This window comes from Drosophila pseudoobscura, chromosome 3, assembly GCF_009870125.1.
Source record: "Drosophila pseudoobscura strain MV-25-SWS-2005 chromosome 3, UCI_Dpse_MV25, whole genome shotgun sequence".
NCBI lineage: Eukaryota > Metazoa > Arthropoda > Insecta > Diptera > Drosophilidae > Drosophila > Drosophila pseudoobscura.
In genome coordinates, this window is record NC_046680.1 from 18763035 (window position 1) to 18786187 (window position 23153).

The 23153-nt window shown below is 45.9% G+C and overlaps 2 protein-coding genes across 3 annotated transcripts; both read left to right on the forward strand.

The window, feature by feature from the left end:
* The first annotated feature begins 16004 nt into the window (after positions 1–16004).
* Positions 16005–19793, forward strand: Oatp58Dc (Organic anion transporting polypeptide 58Dc). The gene is made up of 7 exons (XM_001361622.4): positions 16005–16906; positions 16967–17196; positions 17260–17592; positions 17986–18857; positions 18915–19046; positions 19107–19426; positions 19497–19793. The coding sequence occupies exons 1-7, from the start codon at positions 16566–16568 to the stop codon at positions 19669–19671; spliced, it is 2403 nt and encodes an 800-aa protein (XP_001361659.2). The 5' UTR covers positions 16005–16565; the 3' UTR covers positions 19672–19793.
* Positions 19794–20725: 932 nt separating this feature from the next.
* Oatp58Db (Organic anion transporting polypeptide 58Db) lies at positions 20726–23110 on the forward strand. Of its 2 annotated transcripts, XM_001361623.4 has the most exons (6): positions 20726–20881; positions 20951–21180; positions 21247–21567; positions 21631–22472; positions 22530–22840; positions 22906–23107. In XM_001361623.4, exons 1-6 carry the CDS (start codon positions 20760–20762, stop codon positions 23081–23083), a joined length of 2004 nt encoding a protein of 667 aa, XP_001361660.2. In that variant the 5' UTR covers positions 20726–20759; the 3' UTR covers positions 23084–23107. The 2 variants fall into 2 exon arrangements, with proteins under 2 accessions (XP_001361660.2, XP_015040495.1); XM_015185009.2 differs by having other exon boundaries at positions 21631–22840; positions 22906–23110.
* Positions 23111–23153: the final 43 nt, after the last annotated feature.

Below are 23153 nucleotides of genomic sequence, written 5' to 3' on the forward strand. Positions count from 1 at the left end.
TAGTCCAAATTATAGGAGCGCATTAAATGAAGAATAATGAATACCACGAAGGATTGGGAATACATACCTGTCTTATTCCTTTGAGATTTCGAAAACACCTAGCGAATTATCATAACAAATCCGAACAAAGAAGTTGCCTGTCAAATTCTTTTTAAAACACAGCAATTCAATTTAGAATATAGAAGAAGTAATTTTGAATTCTGATTACAAAACAAGCAATTTTCTTCGGGGACAGGCTCTTGTGGCGTAGTCGTAGATCGATTATGATAGCTAATTTTCGTCAGGTTAATGTCAACATCACACAATACTCATCTCGAATTGACTAGAACAATATAAAATTATAATTGATAATTATCAGGGAACTATAACTCGTTTAAAGAGATCTCTCTTATTCCAAGATCTTATCTTATGAGATCCTGTGGATGTGGATGGATCCTGTTCCAGTACCTTCAAATATTAGTCAGCTTGTGGAACACTACCATTTCCCCGACTACTTTGTTATTTTACTGTTCCCAGAAGGTTTTCGAATTTCCGGTTCGGTGACACATTTTGGGTCACCGAATATATCATTGCAAATTGTGTGCTGAGCAGCTCCACTCTACCATCTTTCCTATTTTTCCATTTTAGACACATATGTAAGTTATATTTACTGTTAGCCAACTTCTCATCAACTCACACCCCGTATCCCCCCCTCAACAGATCCTGTGGGCATGCTGCGGCAAAATATTTATATAAGGGAAAACGCGACATCATCCAGCCAAAAAAGACGTATTCTACATGGTCTGCTTGTGTGTATGTATGGGTCTGGGCGTGCGTGTGTATTTGTGTGTGTCGAGGGAGAGACACTGATGGCTGGGTAGGGGGAGTCGCCTCCCGTTCCTAAAAATCAATAATTCTATTAAAGCTCCACTTTAGCGCTTGTCGGGCGCCATGAAAAGTTAAAATTTTTCATTTTTACGAGGACGCACTGTTGGGAAAGTGTTTCAACATGACCCGTAGGACGGACGAACCCTATGGAAGCTCTTGGGTAGTCTGGGGAGGGTCTGGGTCTGGTGAAAATAGGGGCAGAGTTGGCGTGGGTCCCCTATTACAGTTATTACTGAATGTGGCGGCCATCAGCCGCGCTAAGAGCGCTCGTTGCCGTCATTGCCCCATCACCATCATCGTCGTCATCATCCCGGACACTGACGCGGACACGACACGGACACGGACACGGATGCCATAATGGTCGAGCCATCATCTCAGGGCGAAGCATCATCATCATCAGCATCAGCATCAGACGGGGTCCCGAGTCCTCGCATGGCCCAACCCCCTTTTGGTGTCATTGTCGGCATAATGACAAAAGGACATTCATTAAGTTTTTGATTTCTGATTTTATTGTTGATTAAACGCATAACGCAGCCATGTCCTGCCCGGGTAATGTCGAGTAATGCCGAGAAGGATACACCGTCCCTGTCTCGCTGGCGTTGGCATTGTCGTCTCTATCTCCCAGCACTGAGCACTTCCGGCAAGAGCATCAACTTGACATTTCCGCTCTGGTTCGGTTTTCGTTCTTTCTTTCTTTCTTTTCGGGTGATGGTCCATCCCTGCAGGGAGGGTGGTCGTCGTCCCGCTGCTGGCTTATCAACCCACTCAAGGATACACTCGAAAGAGGGCGGGGGGCAGAGGACTCCGACAGTAGCGCCTGTATATAGAGCCGGAGCCTGGCGCTGTTGGCCAACCAATTCGATTGTCTGATTAGGGAAGCTTGGGTATTATCCTGGCCAGGACGTGTGTGCGTGTCTTTACATGGAGCTCTCAAGTGCTGCCATTCGCCCTGGCTCAAGTGTCGGCGTCCCCCGGGTGTGTCTGGGTGGGGCCGAAAGACGCCGGAGTGGGGGAGGGATAACCACTGCCTGGCGGTGCCATTGGAGCTCAGTCAGAGCCAGCTGCAAGTGCGCTTGCGTCAATTTAGGGTTTTCCTTTATTTTTTCCCTCTACATACAACTTCATATACCTTCATACTATATATCTATGTGCAGATATGTGCTCTCTATATACCCGATTATGTGCTCGAGTCTCGAGACTTTTATTTACTCGACTGAACCGCAAAAGAGGATTTAATAGCGGAGTGGAAAATTAAGTGTACGTTTTCATCAGTAATGAAGCTTGGAAAGCTTTCAATGCTTAATAGAGATAATTTTCCATTTCTAAGAATATTATGGAGGATGGAACGGAATATTGGTTCTTTCAAAACTTCAAAACATACCGTAAATACCGACAACTTCCCAAAATTAAACTGAAAAACAAGCAAAATTTCCGATTAAGATGACATCAGTCATCAGGCTAGTACAAAAATCGAATCAATTTCGTTATCATCCCAACCCGATCTCCGACATGACCGCCAAGGAACCCACTCCAATTAGTTGGAGAAATAGAAAATATGAGACATTAGCTAAACAATGTTCCGGTTTGGGTCCCAGCGAAGTCCCAGTCGCATCTCATGATTAAATGGAATAACCACATTTAGCACTCGAAATAATTGAAAGCATGGGGGGGATGGACAGGGAATGGGAGAGGGACATGTTAGTGGGTGGTGGCGGTGGTGACAACTGACACGGGTAAGCGTGCTGCGATCGGCGAAGCTTCCACTTGAAAGCCTTAATTGATTTAACTGATACCAAGATAGGAAGACAGAACACAACCCAAACCAGAGCTAGAGCCAGAGGCAGAGCCAAAGACAGAGCCAGAAGAGATGCCAGCAGTGAGAGTGAGACAGACATCCAACCCTCTCAATAGAAATCAAGTCAAGTCGAATCAATAGATAAATTCGATGGGTGAATCGGATGTGCAACTGATTGCGGTTACCGTTGGATCGGCATCTTCAAAGTTCCCTTAAAACACGATATCGATTTGTAAATTTCGCTCGGCGATAAGGAGCTCGACTTTGGTGGCTTCTCGTCTAGCGCTTGACAATGAATTCGAGATCACAGACCAAAATGGAGTCTTCGGAGTGTCCACAAGACACGGCGGGACCAGATTGCGGCTCCGCTCCTTTGTGGATGCCGCTGAACAATGTTTGACGACGTGTCGTGTATGTGTGTGTGTGTGCTTATCGCGATCGATAGATCGATGCGCAATCGGTATCGGCCGCTGTTGTTTGCCGATTGTCATTCGATGGTTGACATTGTCACCCCGCCCCGCACCCCACCACACCACTCGGACAAATCCCTAATTAAAAAGATACTTAGATACTTGATAGCTGCCACCGCTTATCTCCAGCACAAATATTGGACTTTCGACTTAGCCAAAAGTCAGTCGAGATGTCGACTCTCTGTTGACCAAACAAATGCATCTGCAGACTACCTGACCTCTACTTTTCCTCTCCTCCCCTCCACACCAATCCTCTCCCCTGACGGACCGCACTTCAGTTGCCACGGGCAGCACTTGACTTTGTTTGCCCTGCCATTGAAGTCTCGAGCTTGTCGGTCGGCTTGTCTGTACAGTTCAGTACAGAATGCCAAACCCACCTACAACTCCAACTCCCACTCCCACTGGGGACCTTGCGCGATTTGTTTTCTATATTTGCTCATTTCAGTAATGGTTTGTTTTTATTTTAAAAAACTGTGTTCAAAATTAACGCAAATAAATGGGGAGATAAAGCGGTGGGCAAACCTATTTCGGAATGAATGAAAGGTGAATGCAAAAGTTTAGTTGTATGCAAGTACAAGCCAGGGGGAAGCTGTATTAATTCCGTATTAAATCTATTTGAATAAAAAGAAAATTATGATTTAGAAAAGTATTTACGAAAGGTAGTCCCATCCGGAACAAATATTATTTGATACAACGAAAAAAGTGTTTTTGTGTGATTAGACGGCATATATTTTCTATGTGTTATACTCACGCAATTAAAATATTATTTCCTTCATAAACTAGAGCGTTGCCCAAACCCCAACTCCAACCCCATCCCCACAACAACAGTTTGGGGCTTAAGAGTTGGCCGCAATTTTCTAGTTTGATCAGTTCCAGCAGTGGACCAGCAGAAAATGTGGTTAAAGTTTAGAGTGGACAACTCAATTATCACATTTTCAGCATTTCCCGCTAAAAGCAACTCTATGATGAGGCACGCGGGGTCGCCTGACCGAAGGATAGTTTCATATGACCACATAATTAAATTAATTGCATCCAGAGAGCGTTCCAGTACCAAGAGTGGAAGGAGTAGAAGGAGTGTCTATGGAGAGATGAAAGCAGCGCTCAACATTTTGTGTGGGCTGTGGGTGGTAAATATTGGTTAAAAACTGAGAGCTGGCTCGTGTCCGCGGCGGGGTTCTCTTTGGGCCTAAACAAACACGGGCTCGGACTCGGGCAGAAAACACTCCTGACCAAATCGAGAATCAGACAAACAAATTTATTTCTCCTCCCCCAGCCAGTTCGTTTGATTTCGATTCGAGTGCACTTTTCCAGGGGCTTATCTCGCAAGAAATCGCTTACAGCGACCTCAGTGCCTCAAGTAGGACTAGAGGAACTATCCCCAACGTCACCTAGCCATCTACGTCCACCTACGTCTCCAGCCGTCCAAGATCGATAGGTTCATTCCGTTTGCTTTGTTCGGCTTTTGCGATTTGATTAATATTGACTTAGGAACGATTCTGTTTGCCCAGCTATTGTGTTCAGCTGTTCCCCGCTGATTAATTTGAGGCGATAAAGCTTAATTGGATTTCGCTTAGATAACTCGACTGAACAACCCGCAGATAGATTTCTCAGTCAGATTTCTGATTGTCCTCAGCTCAAGTGCTTGCCCTGTTTACTGCTCAAAATCGCAGCTAATCAGAAGCGGTGCGGGGCACCCAATGACTTTTAGGGGCAGTCGGTGGGGCAGAACTCAATCAAAAGAGACCTACCAGCCAGCCCGAGAGCGCCTTCGCAGCTGTTATCTCTTGCCGCCACTGTAAGGCTCTCAGCTCCGGACTGTACCTCGATCTACTCCACCTATGATATTTAGCAGAATAGGAATTAAAACTCTGTCTCTCTGCGTCCAAGGGGATCTTCTTCCGAAATGGAGTCACCTTAGCAGCTAAGAGGAAGACTCTTATCCTTTTCATTTCAGATGTCCACTTGAGTGAAATAAATGTCCACTTACGCCCCTTAAATCTCATCGAATGGGAATCCTCTGAGTATGAGAGAAATATCTCTCCTTATAGCGCATACACACAATCCCCCTAAAAGGCAATAAAGTTTATCATGCAATTAAGAACGAATTACGCTGCTAATAGAATAATTAATGCAATTTCCCACAACATTAGGCACAAGCACAGCCGGAGACAGAGACAGAGACTAGGACAGCGACAGGGACAGGGATAGCGACAAGGAGAGCGACACAGCAGCAAAGGACAAACATTAGACGGCAGCAGAAGGAGCAACCGTGCAAAATCAAGATGAGGAACTCTCTATCGGACTCACCATCCATCCAGTGCCGTCCGCTCAGCCCCTGAACCACCCCATAAGAGCAGCCCCCCACACCAGAGCTCCGTGACAACTGTCGACGTGGGCCGGGAATGTTTTCGTTGTGCTACCAAACCCCATGAACTAAGCCATTCCAAATGGGGTTTATGTGTGTGAGCCGTGGCCTCGTCAGACCTCGGATGGGGGTGGGGACTCTACCGAATGGCAAGCAATTGCTTGGCCGCAGCATATAGGTACAGTGGAACCAGATCATGAACAATATTACAAGGAACTTCACTGATTTTCGTTTTTTAAAGGTAAGACTACAGTCTCCTGTTACTTTCAAATCACAAATCATCTCAATCCCTCCATGGTTGAACAAACTATGCACGACTTAAAGGTACAACTTGAAGGCAAAGTAAAACTATGCGTCGAGGGCTCTCGAACTTGACTTCTCTCCTTGTAGCCTTTTTCCACTGTTCCATTCATGAGTGCCGCTCTGGCACCAATCCTTGCCTGCTTGTTAGCTATTCGTATTTTTATTTCTGGTCCAAGCCACAGCCAAGAAGCAGCCAAGAGTGGGAGTGAGGCTGCCAGCTCCCCAATTCGCTTCTCTCTTTTTCTTACTATCGCTCTCTTTCTTTCTCCACTCTATTGCTGGCAGTCTGGCAAAGTGTTTTGTGGCTGTGCCGCACTAATGAAAATGTCAAGTAAATTCCTGCTTTCGGACGGAAACGAAGCTGCTCCTGCCACTACTGCTCCTGATGCTGATGCTGATGCCGCTGGGGCTCCTCCTCTGCTGAGGGCTCTACCCAATATCGACTTAACTATCTCTTGGCTGCCGTTTCAGTGACTGTGGGCGTGGGGCCGGGAAATGCATTTTGGTGCCGGCTTCAACTTGGCTTCCGCTTCGTGTCCCGCGTGTTGATGGCAATTGTGTTTGGCTTTACGAATACGAGTTGTGCTACTAAAGCCTCGTTCCAACCCCCTCTTGAATTATAAACACAATGAAAAGTGATGAAATAGAAACAGAACCCAGAAGCATCAAATAATTGTCGCTGGATGCCAAACCCATTTCAGGTGCTCCCTGCTTTCCGCCAATGATTTTTTGAGAATTTTGCAGTTTGCTTCCATTTATCTACGTGGAAATGGAATGTCAACCGGAAAGTAGTTGTCAAGATTGTTAAGTCCTTATTTCTCTCACAGTCTGCCAGCTAATAGCTCGTTCTGGGATGGGGAATGGGTATGGGGGTCCTGGCAACGCATTTCCTGTGTGTATTTATGCCCTCCCCATAAGCGGGTTGAGGTAAAGTAAAGGAAACTGTTTCCGCTCCCTGCATTGAACCTTCTCAACGTACGACTTTGTTTGGGTTTCACCTGCTTACGGGGGCGGTGGAGTTTTGTGGCACATGTTCTTCTTCTGCAACGTGCAAAATTTAGTTTTACATTTTATATTTGTTTTGCGGGGATTCCACCTCATCCCTGGCTGGCTGCTCACAGTGGGTCGCCGGGCTCTGTGCCGGATTCGACGAAAGTTTTTCCGTGTGTGTGTGTGTTTGTGTGTGTGTGCACTTGCCTGCGTGTGGCTTGCCACCAGGACATTTCATTTGCTTTGGGGGCTCCACGGTAAAGAAGCTTTCAGACGTCTTAGAATTTTAAATGTAAAATATTCAAGGAAAGAAGCAAAACTACAAGCATACATGGGGTTTTGTGCAAAGATTTATTCTGTGGTCTCCCCATCCGTACTCTCCGCTACTCCACACCAACATTCACACAGCACAGCCTTTTATTCAGTTTTCTTTGGCTAATTAAGTGAGCTGCCTAAAAGTATGCAACAAAAGAAGTTTCATTGAAGCGAGAGGGATGGATGAAAGACTTCTTAGCCCTGTCAACTCGATTGTCGCGCTGAAAGGTACCGCCACTCCACCTCGAATCTCTTCCTAGGAAGAGCGCTCTTCTTACGCCTTTCTTACACAATTACGCATAAATCCCTTTTACGCGCCAAGCATATTTCACGCTACTTTGCGCCGTGCCATCCGATTCGTGGGGAAACTTTATGAAAATTTGATTAATCTTATCAAGATGCTCTGGCACTAAGACTGAGAGACTGAGGCTCTGAATGTCACTGAGGCGGGGCAGGGGCAGTCAATCAAAGGGTTGCCGAGAACCAGTGGGGAAAAATGAATTATCAACAATTTTTGCCGTCGCCTTCAGCCTGAAGTCGATGGCGCTTGCCTTTGTTCTAATTGAGTTACAGCCGGGTTGTGGAAAAAGGAGTGTTCGAGCATCTGAGTAAGTGAGTCACTATCGAAGCATACGCAATTTGCGATCCATTCGAACCCACTTTGTGCAAACCCCCTCCACCCTTTTTGTGAGAAGTCAGAAAGTCAGCTTAGGCTCTGTGGAGCACAATCTATGGGCAATTATGGAGGTTTTCTTCTTTTAAACATATTCATAAGGTAATTTTGGTCTGGGCTGAGGACCATTGGCTTGATAAGGGCACCGTCCCCGGACATCAATTGATACAAATGCGTATTAGTATATATTTTTTATTTGACCAAGTATCGACTTATTTTCGTATTCGAGTCAGAAAGAGGAAGGGGCATGACATCCTTTCAACGTAAGCTGCTTGTATCAATAAAAATTCGATTATGCACACACACATACACATGACACTGGACGGACCGGCCCCTTGCAACGATTTATCATTGTGTTGACTTTATCGGGCGAGGCACACAAAAAAGGAGGCGGGAAGGAGGCAGAGCAAGTAAGCACTCCACTTATAGTTCTGGACGACAACACACACATCACGCATACGCCTAGTTGGGCTGCGGCATATCAGCTTATTGCGGAGTGGGGCGGGACAGACAGCCAGACGATCAGGGAAGGGCAGACGCTTCCTTATGGAAGCTTTTTTCATATTTTTATAAATATTGTAAGCACTTGAGGAGGGGAAATCTGCAGCATTCAAGTAGCTTATCAGTACCGCTTGTGAGCTCTGCAACTGTTTTCCTTTTTTCGACCCCCGGAAGAAGCCTCCCGACTAAGCGTATCAAGAATCAAAAGCCAAACAAGTCAACAAATTGGCATTTAGAGAGCTCCGTGTTTTTATTGACCCGCAGTGACTCCTTTCTTGTTTGACCTCATGAAAGAAGCTGCCCCTTTAGATACTCGTTTTGTTTGTGCCACCAGCGGAATCGACCCTTCTCCCAGCTTAAAGTTTTGGTCACAGGACAGGACTCTGTGCGGGTAAGACGTAGTCTGACTCAATTGTTTATGTAATTGTTGGTATTAAGTGATTTCTTGTTTATTTCACACTCGGTTACATTTGATCTTAATTGAAATTAGAAAGAAGTCCCGCAAAAGCAAAGGATATGATGTGCGCATATTTTTTGGGCAAATAAATTAACTAAAACGTGCCACTGATTTCTTTCTGTCTTCATTAGGACCAATAAGTGCCATTTTTCCCATCAATCAGCAGTGAATTAAAAGCACTCGCCAGGAATATGCTAATTAAACAGAAAGCAGGCTTATTTCTCTTGTCCCACGATAAGAATTCTTGGGTAAATAGTAAGAAAAAAACGCGGACTGCGTGGAAATTATAAAGAAAAGTTTAGACATCAAAGCGAAACTTGCACAAAAATTAAATGAACAGATTAAAAAATGGAAAAAAGAAAAAAAAACAGGCAAACACAAAGGAGACATTGAAATGCATTTGTCAACGGAAAAAAGTTGGTAATTAAACAAACACAAAACGGAATATTCAATAACTTTGGGTCGCCCAAGTGGAGTCGGGTAGGAGAGAACATGAAATTTGTGGAAAGCACGAACAACGATAATCGCGTCTTTGAAATTTTCGTTATTTTTTGTTGCTTCTTTAATGAAACGAAATTGGGAATCACCTAAGCTGGCAAGGGATGGAGAATGAATCCCAAGTTGTGTAAAATCCCGTCATTAAAATTATTCGGTTTCCTTCGGCCGATACCCCAGACTTTTGGGCGCCAATGGACCATCCTCAGAAACAGAGACAGCCGCCGGAGTATTCCTCTAATCCAATAAGCCCCGCCACTGACACCCGTCCGCGGAGTCGGCATTTCCATTTACAATTTTTACCCTTTTTCTGCGGGAAGTACAAATCGAAAAAGAAACGCATCGTTGGTCTTTCCACTGCCACTGCCACTGCTCTTGGTCCTCGTCCTCGTCCAAGAAACAATCATTATCCTGGCCCAAAACAATAATAACAGTGGAAGGACAGCGGGGCCGTGGACCACTTAATTAGAAAACGTTTAATGTCTTCTATATATCCCCGTGGCTGGCAACTCTCTCAACCGGAAGCCATTCCGGGATTCACTGGCGGTATTTGTATTCGGCTGGTGGCTCTGCTCCCGCTCCCGCTCCTGCTCTTGCAGCCAGTCGCTCCTGCCAACATGGCAGAGTACAGTTGAGGAGAAAATCTCTAGGACAGTGTAATTTTCCAACTAATTTAGTCAGAGTGCTCAATAGTTGAATTATGTATCTGCTCTGACCACCAACCCCCAATGATACGAAGTGCGGCAACACTTCTCAGTTTACTTTTTATTTCAATTGTAAAAGATCCCCTACTTGAGTCGGTTCCAGGCCCCAATCATCATTTGGTAGCAACATTTTAATGAAATTAAGGAGCAAAGTTCTCACAAGTTTCATCGATGCAAAATAAAAGAAGCTAGCAGCAAAGGATACTCGATGCCAAAGATAGTTTCTGCACAAATGAATGCAATTAAGAAAGTTGGATGCAGAGCGGCAAACGTCAAATGGGAAATGGAAAACTGAACTTTCCCGGAGACACCTTAAGCCATTCAATCAGACAAAGACCAACCGACCCAGCCCACTCCAAAAGGCGCAGATCATATCGTGGAATCGGAACAGAACAAGCGTGTCAAACCGCAAAAAATGCGACCCATGAATATATTAACATCATGACAAAGGGCGAAGAAGCGAGGGAAATGCCGGAAAAACGCGGCAGGAGTGTGAGTGGGAGTGGGTGCAGGGATACAGATACATTAAGTGGCAACAATGCGACGAAGCGAAAGAAAAATTAAAAGGGTCACTTTACAAGGACTTAAAATACGAAGAAAAGAGCCCAGAAACAACACAAGAGAAATGGGATGAAAAGCATGGAAAATAAATTCATATTTGAGACCAGCGAGGGGTTGGTTGTGACTGGAAGCTCTGGGGGATGGCTGATATGTTTGTTGATGATAGCGACCTCGCCCGTCCTTGGGTTTCGTCATTGGACACAGATTGTGGAATTCAGGATATTTTGTGTGGGGTGTTTTGGTTGGGTTGGGAAATGTTTACAAAAATAATCGCTGAAAAATTAAGTTCCTGAAATTGCTTTTTTTGTTGCTTGTTATTTTAGAATATTAGTATTGTACTGTGGGAAATTAAGTGCCGAAAATAAAGAGATTTCTATGAAAAAAAAACATATTCAAGAGACTTTTTCTTAACAGCAATTTCAAGAGATATATCTCAAGATTTGTTATTTCCTTGGAAACAATTCTCCGCCAAAAAAAGGGGTGAAAACGTCAGATATATTATAGTAAACACAATTAAAAAGGAGGACAAAACGTGATCGAAAGAGGTCAAACCCCGGAGCCAGATTAAGCTGAGGGCTTAGCATACTTAAGTGGTCACGGGTCTCGGCTCGGAAAAAGCAGAAAAATGGGTATTTTTACCCGGTTAAGCCCGGTATCCTGAGAAGGGAAACGGCGATTTCACATCGAAGGAAGGGAACGAAGGGTCTACTCTCTAATTGAGCAAGTGGAAAAAAGCAAGAATTAAAGTCGGAAAAAATATAGAGACAGAGAGAATATACACGTTTAGTATGAATGTGGGTATGGACAAAGAAATGAAGTGGTTTGGAAGGAGCGGCGGTTTGTTTTCCATTTCTAAGCTTATTTTTCAGAGCGGCTTTCGGTGAAGTGCCGTAAGATGCAACAGCAACCACGGCGGAAAAAAGGAATCAAAATATAAAAAGCAGAGGAATTAAAAATTTTGAATGGTTGATGGGAGAGAGTGGAAAGCCTCCGAAGGAGTAGGACAGAGGACGAGACTGAGGCTGAGTGAACAAAGCGAATGGCAAATGGAAAGCCAAGAGCGGCGACCCGCAGCGCATAAGGAGAACATTAAAAATGTTGGGCCAATCGTCCTCCAGTCCTCGTCCTCGGCCCTTAATCCTTTTGCCAGTCGCGCTCATTATGCACGCCCAGTGGCCACCCGGCCCATTTAATGGCCCAAATCCGGAGATGCCAGTGCCCGAACAGCCTTCGGGCCTGTTATTTTTTGATTAATTATGTGCCGAAAGTGAATGGATTCCTCCATCTGAGCTCCATTCTGCCTGCCGTTACCGGAGTAAGGTAATCTGTGCATTGTCTATTTTGACATTTGCTGGAGAATTTTTCCGTGTGGGGGGTTGGCCACAACGAGAGTACACCTTGTGTCCACCCACAGCCTACCCTCCCTTCGGTTCATGCTAAATTTATCAAATGCGTAATGAGCGCACGTGAGCTGCATGCCATGTGCTGTGCTCCACAGGACTCTTCATATTCTTTTCGTCCTTTGTTTTTTTTTTTTGGATCTTTTCACCCAATATTTGCAGGGAAGGAACGATGTTCGGCGAGTCGTCGGTCTGTTAATTACAACTTAAATTGACAGCAAAAATTGGACTGGAAAATTGTGGGTTTTTCATGCGGTCGGCATATTAAGCGCTTACTCTTAGGACAGCCAAAAGGGAGGGGGAGGAGGAGCAGGAGGGAGCAGAGTGGCAGGGGAGCAGAAGCCGGAGTAGACAAATGAAGACTTAAGACCTACTTAAGGCCAGAAGCACTCGGGCATAGCATTCAAAACTCCTAAGCTGCCAAAAAGTGTTCCGCAACAAAATCAAGACACAAAAAATGTTCAGGAAAAACCAAAAATTAGCTAAGAAGACAGGCTGCGAGGGGTGTGAGCCGAGATGTGATGGGGAAGGGAGGCAGAATCATTTAACCCTAATTTGACACACACGCAGCCTTGCCAGCGGAGGGGTTATATGTGAGGGGGTTGCGGTGTCAAAGGGCAAGTCGCAAATAAATACATTTACTGCTATCAAGGGTTAAAACGAACACAACAAAGGATTCCCTTACGGGCAGTTCAACGAAGTCCAGATGCCCTTAAGATGCTACCTTATAGAATTCATTTATAGATTTACGAAATTGTAGAGCATATGTTTGTTACTCGAAATTGAATATAGACTTCGATAAAATATAGAAAATTCTAAATAATTGTTCCATAAAAGCGGCGAGATATTCAAATATTATCAGACCTTTAGAACCCCTGCGGTTATTGTGAGGGAAGTTGTGATTTTCGGGAATTTCCATGGCGAAATCGGAGCAAAGGTTATATTCAATTGGGAAGAAAACACCAAATCCCAAATACACCAATCCTTTCTCTATGTAAGGGTATGGACGGTAGCGATACTGAAACGTATGTTAAATGCCGTTATGCTATGTGTGAATGCAAGGAAGACAACAATATCAATAAACACTCACCCACTCGCAAACATTCACAATCACGGGAAGGGGGTAAAAGGGTAGATGGGGTGAATGGGGTGGATGGGGTGCCGAGGATGTAGCGACTGCGGAAACGGAAATCACAACAAAGTGCTGACATGTGCCGCGGTTACTGGCATGCCAGGGCAGAGGAGGGCAAAGCTGAGGCCTTGGGCCTATGCGGTTGCCCACACACGTATGTGTAGCCCCGTATCTGTTTCTCTCTGTGCTTTTGTGTGTGTGCATCTGTGGGTTGTGTGGGTGTCAAGTTCCTTTTCACGCGCAAATTGAGTGCTTAAGCGGTTTAGTTGGCACGTCTCTCCGGCCCCTCTGTGCGGCGGAAGTTACAACTTCGACGCGAATCTGCCTGGGAATGTGCTCGCTGTCGCGTTGGTAAGCCGTCTCAGCATTCATCTTTCAGTTTAGTTAAGAGCCAGCAGAGTTGCAGAGTTGCAGACTACGTCTACGACTCCGATTCAGATAGAGACTCCTTCATTTCATATCCTGTTGCCTGTTCAGCCGATAAGCAAGTTTTGCAATCGTCTATAATTCATGGCGACTCACTTGATTTGCAAAAGAACAAGAACAAGACCGAAGTTATTATTTATTGTCAACGCTTGCGGCTTCCTCATTTTCCACTTGTGGACTGGTGTACCACAGCGATAAGGGGAAGGAAATGGAGAAGAACGAACGCGCATCATTTGCATACGTTTTGCCCGGAAATAAAATCGCAAACCGAAATAACGAACGCGTGCCACCGACATAAAGAAGGAGCAGCCCAGAGTGTGCGATTTTCCAAGCGCTTTTCCCCGCAGCATACTTACGGGCGAGGGTGTGCAGGCGCAGGCCACGGCCACGGCCAAAACAACAACAAGAATACCAAAGATAAAGATGCCACATTGTGTCTCTGGGTCTCCGGCTCTTATTTGCTGTTATTTATGCTGAGCCCTTGTGGTGTATCATGCTGCATGCTGTATGGTATATGGAAATCCCCCCAAGTGCCGCGGTCACATTTGCTCCTGGTATTCCTTTTTGCAGCTGGTGTTGGGAAAATGGAAAATAATAATAAAAAATAATAATAATAAACATGTTTGGGCTGCCATTTTATTGCCGCTCAATTGATATCATGAAATGAGGCCTTTGATTTTTATTGCCCTGCCAGAACATATGATGTCACACGAGAACTCGTCCATATGCATATTCCGCGGAGATGTCCCGGGATTATTTGTAAGCTCAATGGCTCGACTGTGAATACTAGTGCTTGTATTTGTACACGTACTCCCTGCTCCCTGCTGGCAGTACATATGTGGTCGCTTGTAATTGCAATTTGAATTCAATTTGATGGAGAAGAGACAGCTTTGGCGCAATCATAATACATACATATGTGGTGCTGGAGAGCTTATCGTTTACGATCTGGGACAGAGAGCAAAGCTTTTTACGAAACCCGATACGACAGACAGAGGGGGCTGATTGATAACCGCAGGCCCCAAAGGGAGGCAGTGCACCCTTGGGAGTGAATCTATAATACCCATTCGACATATTCTAGCCACAAATTGGAAACTGTTCAGTGAAAGCTTCCTCATTGATTAGGGGGTTTCAATGGAACACCACAAAAACTTTTCTCTGAAAAATTCTGTCTTTAAGCCGAATGAATCAAAGAGTCCTCTGTGACTACTCTAGAACCTGCTCTTCTAGAGATTCACGTTCATTCATCTGGCGCTTCGTGAGTACCCAATTTAATAGAGCATCTCATTAGCTCATTGATATATACTAACTACCTTAGCTACTCGGACTGGGAATTGGTGTCAGTGACACAGACACAAACACAAAGAGAGAAAATCAGAAGCCCGAGCCAGAGCCGAGTTTTCTGAGTGAAGGTTCGGCTCCCAGAAGCCGCTCGAAGCCAAGACGAGAGTCTAGAGGGAAATACAGATGAGAATGAGCATGGGTATGGGAATAGGAATAGGCAGGGGATGCGGATGGGGATGGCAATGAGAATGAGAGTGATCATCTTCCTGAGATGAGTGAGTAACTGGCCGAGCACTCACAACGTGCCACATTTAGATTAGTTTAGTTCGTTTACGATCTTGTTTGCGTTGGGTTCGTCTCTGGAACAGTCGTACGTGTGATCCGAAACCACGAGTAAAATAAAACCAATCAAAAGTATATAAATACCTATATATTACTATAGTAAGTGATTCAAGTGAAAATTAATCCCAAGCATTGCCGAAAATATTTCGAGGAAATGGCGGAAAACCCGTAGCTAAAGCCCGTGTAAAGAAGCGAACAAGATACCCATTTAAATATTTATCAAGAACGGCACAATCAAGATAAAGTTCAAGTGATAAGCTGCGCATAAATTTAAATATGCTAAGTGAATTGTGGCGGCACATAAGCCACACACACCACATACACACACCCACACACACACACACACACACACACTATCGCTCTGAGTCGCCACATATTAAATAATAGAACTCATGTTGAGATTGACTCGGGGGCTGCGACCCATTCTCTCTAAGTCTCCGCTACGCATTCTCATTCCACCGAATGGCATGAAGAAAATCCAAGACGAGAATAGAATGAAAATAATGAACAAAATAAGGCGGGCTTTACTTCTGCGAACTGGATGAACAACTCGTATATACATATGTATATAAACTAACTAATTTGTCATTGCCAGAGTGATAACAAGCCATTACCATTGATAGCATAGCCAGTTTTAAGCCGAAACTAAAACAATGATTATACGAAAATAGTATCTCCGACCTCAAATGTTTGTCCAGCTCTCTTCCAGGGGTTGGGCTTTTCACCCAGAGGCGTGTCGGAGAGGATTGACGTGTTCATCAATGCGCTCTCCTACGGAGTGGGTACACAGCCGACCGCCCGCTGTGTCTGAAAATCCCGCCGTCTCATCCGGATCTTATCACACACTTTGGCAATCTATTTTATACTTTTAATACGAAACTCGCAAACAAATTGTAAATTTTTCAGGCATCAACAGAAGCAGGCGCAGCAGCCGCAGCAGCAGCACCAGCAGAGCAGCAGCAATGAAAGGGGAGGACGGTGGATGCGCTCATGTCTCGAAAATTATCCAAGATTAGAGCTATGGAGCAGTGATAGCTCGGTTTGAGATAATATTTTATTCGACAATATTATACGCGGCATAGCGGCGGCATCTTCCGAGATCTGGTGATAGACAGCTACGGGAGAAGAGATAAACGACGTCAGCTTTTTGAGCAGAGAGTGGGATTCGCACGGATCCAGCCGCCTGAAGATCCAGTTAAGATCAGCGCTGTCCCAGCAGATCATGTCACTTCGTTCGCGGACCTCCAATCATTAGGTTGTTCTCGCCCGGTTCTCATACCCACTACGTATGTAATTGCCAGTGAAAGATCTGGCGAAAATTAAGAAAAACTGTGGTCAATTACTGAAATACAGCGCCGGCACGTGTGCATGAGTGTGTGAGTGTCAGTATCCAGAAGCAGTACCGGAAGCGGCCCATGTGCCAAGCAAGATCGGAATCGAGATCGAGACTCAGTGAAGACTCAGCCGAGCGAAAGCCAATTAATTACGATGGTGCAGGGCGAGAATCCCCACAGTGCCGAGCCGGAGGAGGAGGAGCACGAGCTGGAGAGCAACTCGACAGATTCGCCACGCGACCGGGCGAACGATGAGGCTGATGTGGAGGCCAGGCTCCTGGACAACGGCACGAATCACAGCAAGGCCAAAGTGCCTGTTGGCGAGGACGAAGAGGCCAGGACGACTCCTAAACCGTCCAAAACCAAGAAGAAGAAACAGAAATCGGAGCAGGACCGCCTCATGACCGAGGAGATCAACCGACTGCTGAACGAGACGCCGCTGGAGAAGAGTGTGACCTGCGGTTTCTGGATATTCAAGGGACAGTTCTATCAGCGGTGGGTGGATCTATTTACACTCCTTTGGGGTATTCCCTGCTCATACTGTTTTTCTATCAGATTTGCCAATCAGACAGCGTATGTGCTCCTCTACGGCATCGTAGGGTGCGTCTTCTCAATGACGTACGCCTACTTCAATGGCACGATCACCACCATCGAAAAGCGCTTCAAGATCCCCTCAAAGAACACCGGCATCATTTCGGTGGGCAATGACATCAGCCAGACCCTGGTATCCGCCGTCTTGGCATACTATGCGGGCAAGGGACATCGGCCTCGCTGGATAGGATTCGGTAAGAGCAGCATTCCGATGGATTTCTATCGATTCCATTACAGCTTATCGGCTACTCCCCCAGGTCTCCTCACCATTGTCCTGTTCTGCGTGCTGACCACCACACCACACTTCCTGTACGGCCCCGGCGAGGACGCCCTGGCCCTTACATCGGAGTTCGGGGGCATGCCCGATGAGAACGCAACTATGGAGGCCATCGAGGAGCAGCGCTCGAAGACGCTCTGTCGCCTGAATGGCGGCGGCCCCGAGTGCGAGGGTGGCGAGGGAAACTTTGCCCCCCAACTGCTGCTCTTCGTGGCCCAGTTCATATCCGGTATCGGCGGTTCCCTGTACTATACCCTCGGTGTCTCCTACATGGACGACAACACGAAGAAGTCCAAAACTCCGGCGCTGCTGAGTAAGTACAGCAAAAAACCGGTTTAAACCGAGTCGACACCAGTCCATAAAAACCCTCAGGCATGCCAAGTGGTTAATCAGCTCAGTATCTCAGTATCTCACCTGCCATAATATATTGTGTGCTCTCAGATAAGTGGGGAAAATACTTCGCGGGGGTGTGGTGCGAATTACTTGGTAGTTCTGGATGACCATTGGACTGCTGATTAAAAATCAGTTTCTTAAATTTTCGGGATCAACTGGGACGACTTTCTGAAAGAAGACTTTCTCAACTAGAGAATCTCAATCCTAAGTAGATCGATCAGATTTTTTCTAAAAGAGATGTTGATTTGTGGATATTTCTCCTTTCCAGTTATGAATTCTCGGCTATCATTAATATTTTTCAATTCTTCCCAAGGTCTCTCGTATTTCCTTCGCATGCTGGGTCCCGCTATCGGCTATGCCCTGGCCTCCTTCTGTCTGCGGCTGTACATCGCCCCCCAGTTGCATCCGGTGATCAACAACAAGGATCCTCGCTGGCTGGGAGCCTGGTGGCTGGGCTGGCTGGTCATGGGCGGCTTGCTTGCCTTCTCTGGAGTTTTTCTGTCGATGTTTCCCAAGGAGCTGCCGCGAGCGTTGGCCCGTCGCAAGGTTGAGGAGAATCGGAGGCGCGAGAAGGAGAGACTGTCGCTGAAGAATAAGGATTCCTCGGAGAAGGAGAGGCTGACCGCCGAATTAGACCAGATGTCCGCCGTCGAGCCGAAAGCCTCGTTCAAGGACATGCTGAAGACCTTCAGGCGCCTGACCACCAACAAGACGTACATGTGCAACACACTGTCGACCATCTTCTACTTGGTCGGTTACACCCCGTACTGGATTTTCACCCCGAAGTACATCGAGGTTCAGTACAGGCAGTCGGCGGCCACATCCTCAATGGTCACTGGCACCGTGGCCCTGGCATTCTCAGCCGTTGGGGTTCTGCTCTCTGGTTTTATCATCTCCCGCTATAAGCCCAGGGCCCGCTATATGGCTGCCTGGAATGTGATATGTGGCTTTCTCACGATGGCAGGCATCCTGGCCTACGCCTTCATCGGATGTCCCGGCAATGAGAGCTCAGTGATTGTCAACATCCACGACAGTGCGCTTAGCGGCAACGCATCCACCTGCAACTCGGCCTGTTCCTGCGACTACGTTCGGTACTCGCCCGTTTGCGGGGAGAATAACATGACCTACATCTCCGCCTGTCACGCGGGCTGCAAGGGTCAACACATCAACTCTGATGGCAGAAAGGTAAGTGGAGGATGCACTCTTGCACCGGGCTAAATTAAACCTGTTCAACCCTTACAGATATTTTACGATTGCTCCTGCATTCCTGGTGATGAATGGGGCAACTCCACCGCTCAGTTCAAACGGATTACAAGCCTCGACCTCAGCCTTGAGAATGCCACACTGGACACCTCGAGTCTCTCCCATTTGGAGGTAGGTACCTTTTTATGCATGTCTCAAAAGCGCGTTTAAATAATGTTCTGTCCCATTCAGAGTGTGGCAAGCGGACAAGCTATGCCCGGATCCTGTCCCGTCAACTGCTGGACGCAATTCGTGTCGTTCCTGGCGGTGATGTGTTGCCTGAAATTCATTGGAGCCAGTGGCAGAGCATCCAATTTCCTGGTATCCGTGCGCTGTGTGCCCGAGAAGGATAAGACGGCTGCCATGGGCTTCGGTATGACCATGTGCTCCATGCTGGCCTTCATTCCCAGCCCCATCTTTTTTGGCTGGGTCTTCGATCGCGTGTGCTTGGTTTGGGGCAAGACCTGCACAAACAAAGGCAACTGCTGGCTTTACGATCCGCTGTCCATGAGGTGAGGATACTCAGCCTCCATTCAAGCAATGGAATACCTTGAAATGGCTAATATTCTATGGTCTTTACAGGTACACACTGAACTTTACCGCTGCTGTGTTCATTGGCATCGGTTCTGTGTTTGATCTGGGAGTCTGGTATTATGCCAAGGACCTGAAAATCTTTGACGAGGAGGTCAAGGAGGTCGAAATGCAGATTGTCCAGCACGAGGAGGAGGCCAACAACGAGAAGAATACAGAGATCTAGGTTTAAGTTTACATTACTCTTAAGAAAAAGCTGTATGAGTGAATATTTTTGGTGTCTATATCAATGTGTGATTTCTCCAAAGAGCCCTGTATAATATTAATAAAGCGTATTTTAACTGGTGATCGATGATTTCTTTACAATTCAACTCAATTAATGGTGAGCATGAGAATAACTAAAACTATGTAAGTAGGAATTAATATCCTCTAACGCTTATTTATTACACCCGGCACTCAAAGACTATAGGAGTCCTGTGATATCATGTGATATACGAAATAAAGTTGGTTTCCAAATGTTGCAATTTCCCCTAACGGTATACACGAAGTCAAAGAATTGCCATAAGAATCCCACATGTGTATGTACATGTTGATATGCAAGCGAAAGAACAATATTAAGCAGCTCCAATTTAAGGAAAAGTTTCCATTTACTAGTTATTGTCGGATGTAACATCCTAGTGGAACATTCACGAATTCCATTTACTACTTATTGTCGGATGCCCTGCTATTGAATAAATGATTAAATTATCAACATTTGGAGTAGCCTCAATATTTGCAGCAGCGACTGTTCCAGCAGACGCAGCTATGTTAACTTGAGGAAGGTCCGATGCTTTCGAATCCAAACAGGTGTACGATAAGCCGTACGATAAGGTTAGCGCCGTAAGTTTTGGCAAAGGCAACAACAAAAATAAAGAGAGCGCGACCGGGCTAGAACAAAGAATATAAACTCTTGTCGTGATACGGTAAAAATTGAAAAGAGTATGACAGAAGTCAAACAATATCAATCTTGGCGTTCTATATTGCTACCCGCCACAGAACCGTTTTTGCCTGCACCTTGTTACATCTAAGTAATTTTACAGTCTTTAGCTAGAATGAGAGCTGCCAACTGATAGTCTGTTATAGTCTGTTTGGGGAGAGGAAAAACTTGTTGTTGACAAGCGTATTGTATATTGTAAAATTCTGACCAACAAAAATGATATTACCACTTAAGCTGTCTACTATAATTTTGCTATCTGGAAGCTTTTTAATCGCACAGGCACTCTGCGCCTGAGTTGTGGTTCAGTATAAAAGATTAGTTCGACGGGAGCGATCGAAATGGCCAGCGAGGAGACAGAAACCTCAGAGTTCCTAAAAAACAGAAGGGGGCCTGAGAAGCAGGAAGAAAACTCGGATACTACGTGTGGTTTCTGGAGGTTCAAAGGTCCCACCCTGCAAAGGTATTCGTGCTCCTCCACTCTTAAAATGTCTAATGTTTTGGCCCACTTACGACTAATTCTCTGAACCAGATTTGCTAGTGAGAATCTATATATGGTTATCTATGGGATTGCTGGCTGCTTTCTAGCAATAGCCTTCTCGTACTTTAATGGAACACTCACCACTCTGGAAAAGCGTTACAAAATACCCACTAAGATAACCGGTATCATTTCGGTGGGAAATGATATAAGCACAGTTTTTTGCTCGGCCTTCCTGGCCTACTACGCCGGCCGAGGACATCGACCGCGTTGGATTGGTTTTGGTAAATGATTCCTTATCCTTTGATGGAAAGAGTTTTATTAACCAAAGATTTCGGAATGGGATTCAGGTCTCATTATTTTGGCGATTTTCTGTCTTCTCATGCTCTCCCCGCAGCTTATCTATGGACCAGGCGAGGATGCCCTGAAGCTGACACGAGAATATGGTGAATCCATCGATCATACTCTTAATGGCACTAAGCGAGATGAAGCCCTTTGCCAGAAGGAGAAGCCCAGTTGTGAGGAGGACCAGGAACCCAGCGACTTCATGCCTATTATGCTGTTCTTTTTGGCGCAGTTTGTCTGTGGCATTGGATGCACCTTGTTCTATACTTTGGGCCTGTCCTACATGGATGACAACTCTAAGAAGTCGAAGACCCCAGCCATGATAAGTAAGTGCTGAAGGTGAACCAATGGAAACCAATTCGCAATTATAAATCTGCCGCCCTTGACAGGTTGGTCGGCTTTCCTGCGAATGCTAGGACCGGCCATCGGATACTCTTTAGCCTCGGTGTGTCTTCGCCTATACATTGATCCTTTCAAGGAGCCGCTGATTACCAATAAGGATCCTCGCTGGCTAGGGGCATGGTGGTTGGGATGGATTCTACTGACCGTAATCCTCTTGATCTCAGCGTTCTTTGTTGGCATGTTTCCCAAGGAGATGCCCAGTGCCAGAGCCAGGCGTATAAAGGCCGGCACCGGGGTGGAATCTCAACTGGGAGAGCGGTCTTTTAAAGACATGGTACAAACGTTAAAACGACTGGCGGTCAACAAGGTGTACATCTACAAAACAATCGGCTCAAACCTGTACTTTTTCGGGTACATGCCCTACTGGATATTCACCCCCAAGTACATCGAGATCCAGTTCAGACAGAGCGCTGCCATGGCCAACATGGCCACCGGAACCGTTGCATTAGGCTTCTCAGCTGCAGGAATCCTCCTCTCGGGCTATGTGGTGTCAAAGTTTAAACCCAGTGCCCGGGCCATGGCCGCCTGGAACTGTGTCGTTGACTACCTGACGGTGGCCGGTATCATCTGCTACATAGTCATTGGCTGTGAACCCAGCGATAGGATGAACTCCATGGCCACATTGTCCGCAGGCGACAGCTGCAGTGCCTCCTGTCACTGCGACTACGTGCACTTCGCTCCCGTCTGCAGTCCAGCAAACGAAACATATATATCCCCCTGCCACGCAGGATGCTCGGAGAAGTTGACGGATGACCTAGGACGAGCCTCGTACTCTGGCTGCAAGTGCATTCCCTCCTCCTTAGCCCCTAACCAGACCTTCCCTGATGAGGTTAGTGTTTCTGTCTCATTTTTGTCGATATATGGGGTATATTTCTCTATATTCCAGAACCAATTCGCTTCTGATGGAGTCTGTCCCGTTGACTGCTACGACCAGTTCCTTATCTACCTGGCCGTCATGTGTATTTTAAAGTTCGTGGGAGCCACTGGACGATCGACTGATCTACTGCTGGTCCTGCGCTGTGTTCCAGAAGAGGACAAGACCATTGCTCTGGGCATTGGCAGCATGCTCTTCTCCGTGATGAGCTTCATTCCAAGTCCCATAGTGTTTGGCTGGCTCTTGGACAGCTACTGTCTGGTGTGGGGTAAGACCTGCAGCACAAAGGGAAACTGCTGGCTGTACGATACCAGTTCTTTGAGGTGGGTTGATGCTGTTTTGAGAGGACATTGGTTGAGATATTGCATTGATTTCATTTTTGCTCCAGGTACACAATGAATCTCGTGTCCGCCGTGCTCATTTTGATGGGTAGCTTCTGGCACATTGCCGTTTGGTATTATGCCAAAGATATCAAAATTTTCGATGAAGAGGAGTTAAAAGATAATCCACGAAAGGAAGAACTAACTGAGCTGAAAGAAAAACCTATTAAAAGTGATACAAATTAAATAAATACATTATACAAAAATTAAAAAAAAAAAAATATATGAGAAAAAAAACAAAAGCTTTCGTCAAGAG

What these genes read in the sequence shown, in the direction of transcription:
- Oatp58Dc (XM_001361622.4), top strand. Translation starts at nt 16,566, where the DNA reads ATGGTGCAGGGCGAGAATCCCCACAGTGCCGAGCCGGAGGAGGAGGAG. An exon ending in GCCTCGCTGGATAGGATTCG is followed by an intron (nt 17,197 to 17,259) that starts GTAAGAGCAGCA and finishes CTACTCCCCCAG; the next exon opens with GTCTCCTCACCATTGTCCTG. An exon ending in CAAAACTCCGGCGCTGCTGA is followed by an intron (nt 17,593 to 17,985) that starts GTAAGTACAGCA and finishes ATTCTTCCCAAG; the next exon opens with GTCTCTCGTATTTCCTTCGC.
- Oatp58Db (XM_015185009.2), top strand. Translation starts at nt 20,760, where the DNA reads ATGGCCAGCGAGGAGACAGAAACCTCAGAGTTCCTAAAAAACAGAAGG. An exon ending in AAAGGTCCCACCCTGCAAAG is followed by an intron (nt 20,882 to 20,950) that starts GTATTCGTGCTC and finishes TCTCTGAACCAG; the next exon opens with ATTTGCTAGTGAGAATCTAT. An exon ending in GAAGACCCCAGCCATGATAA is followed by an intron (nt 21,568 to 21,630) that starts GTAAGTGCTGAA and finishes CGCCCTTGACAG; the next exon opens with GTTGGTCGGCTTTCCTGCGA.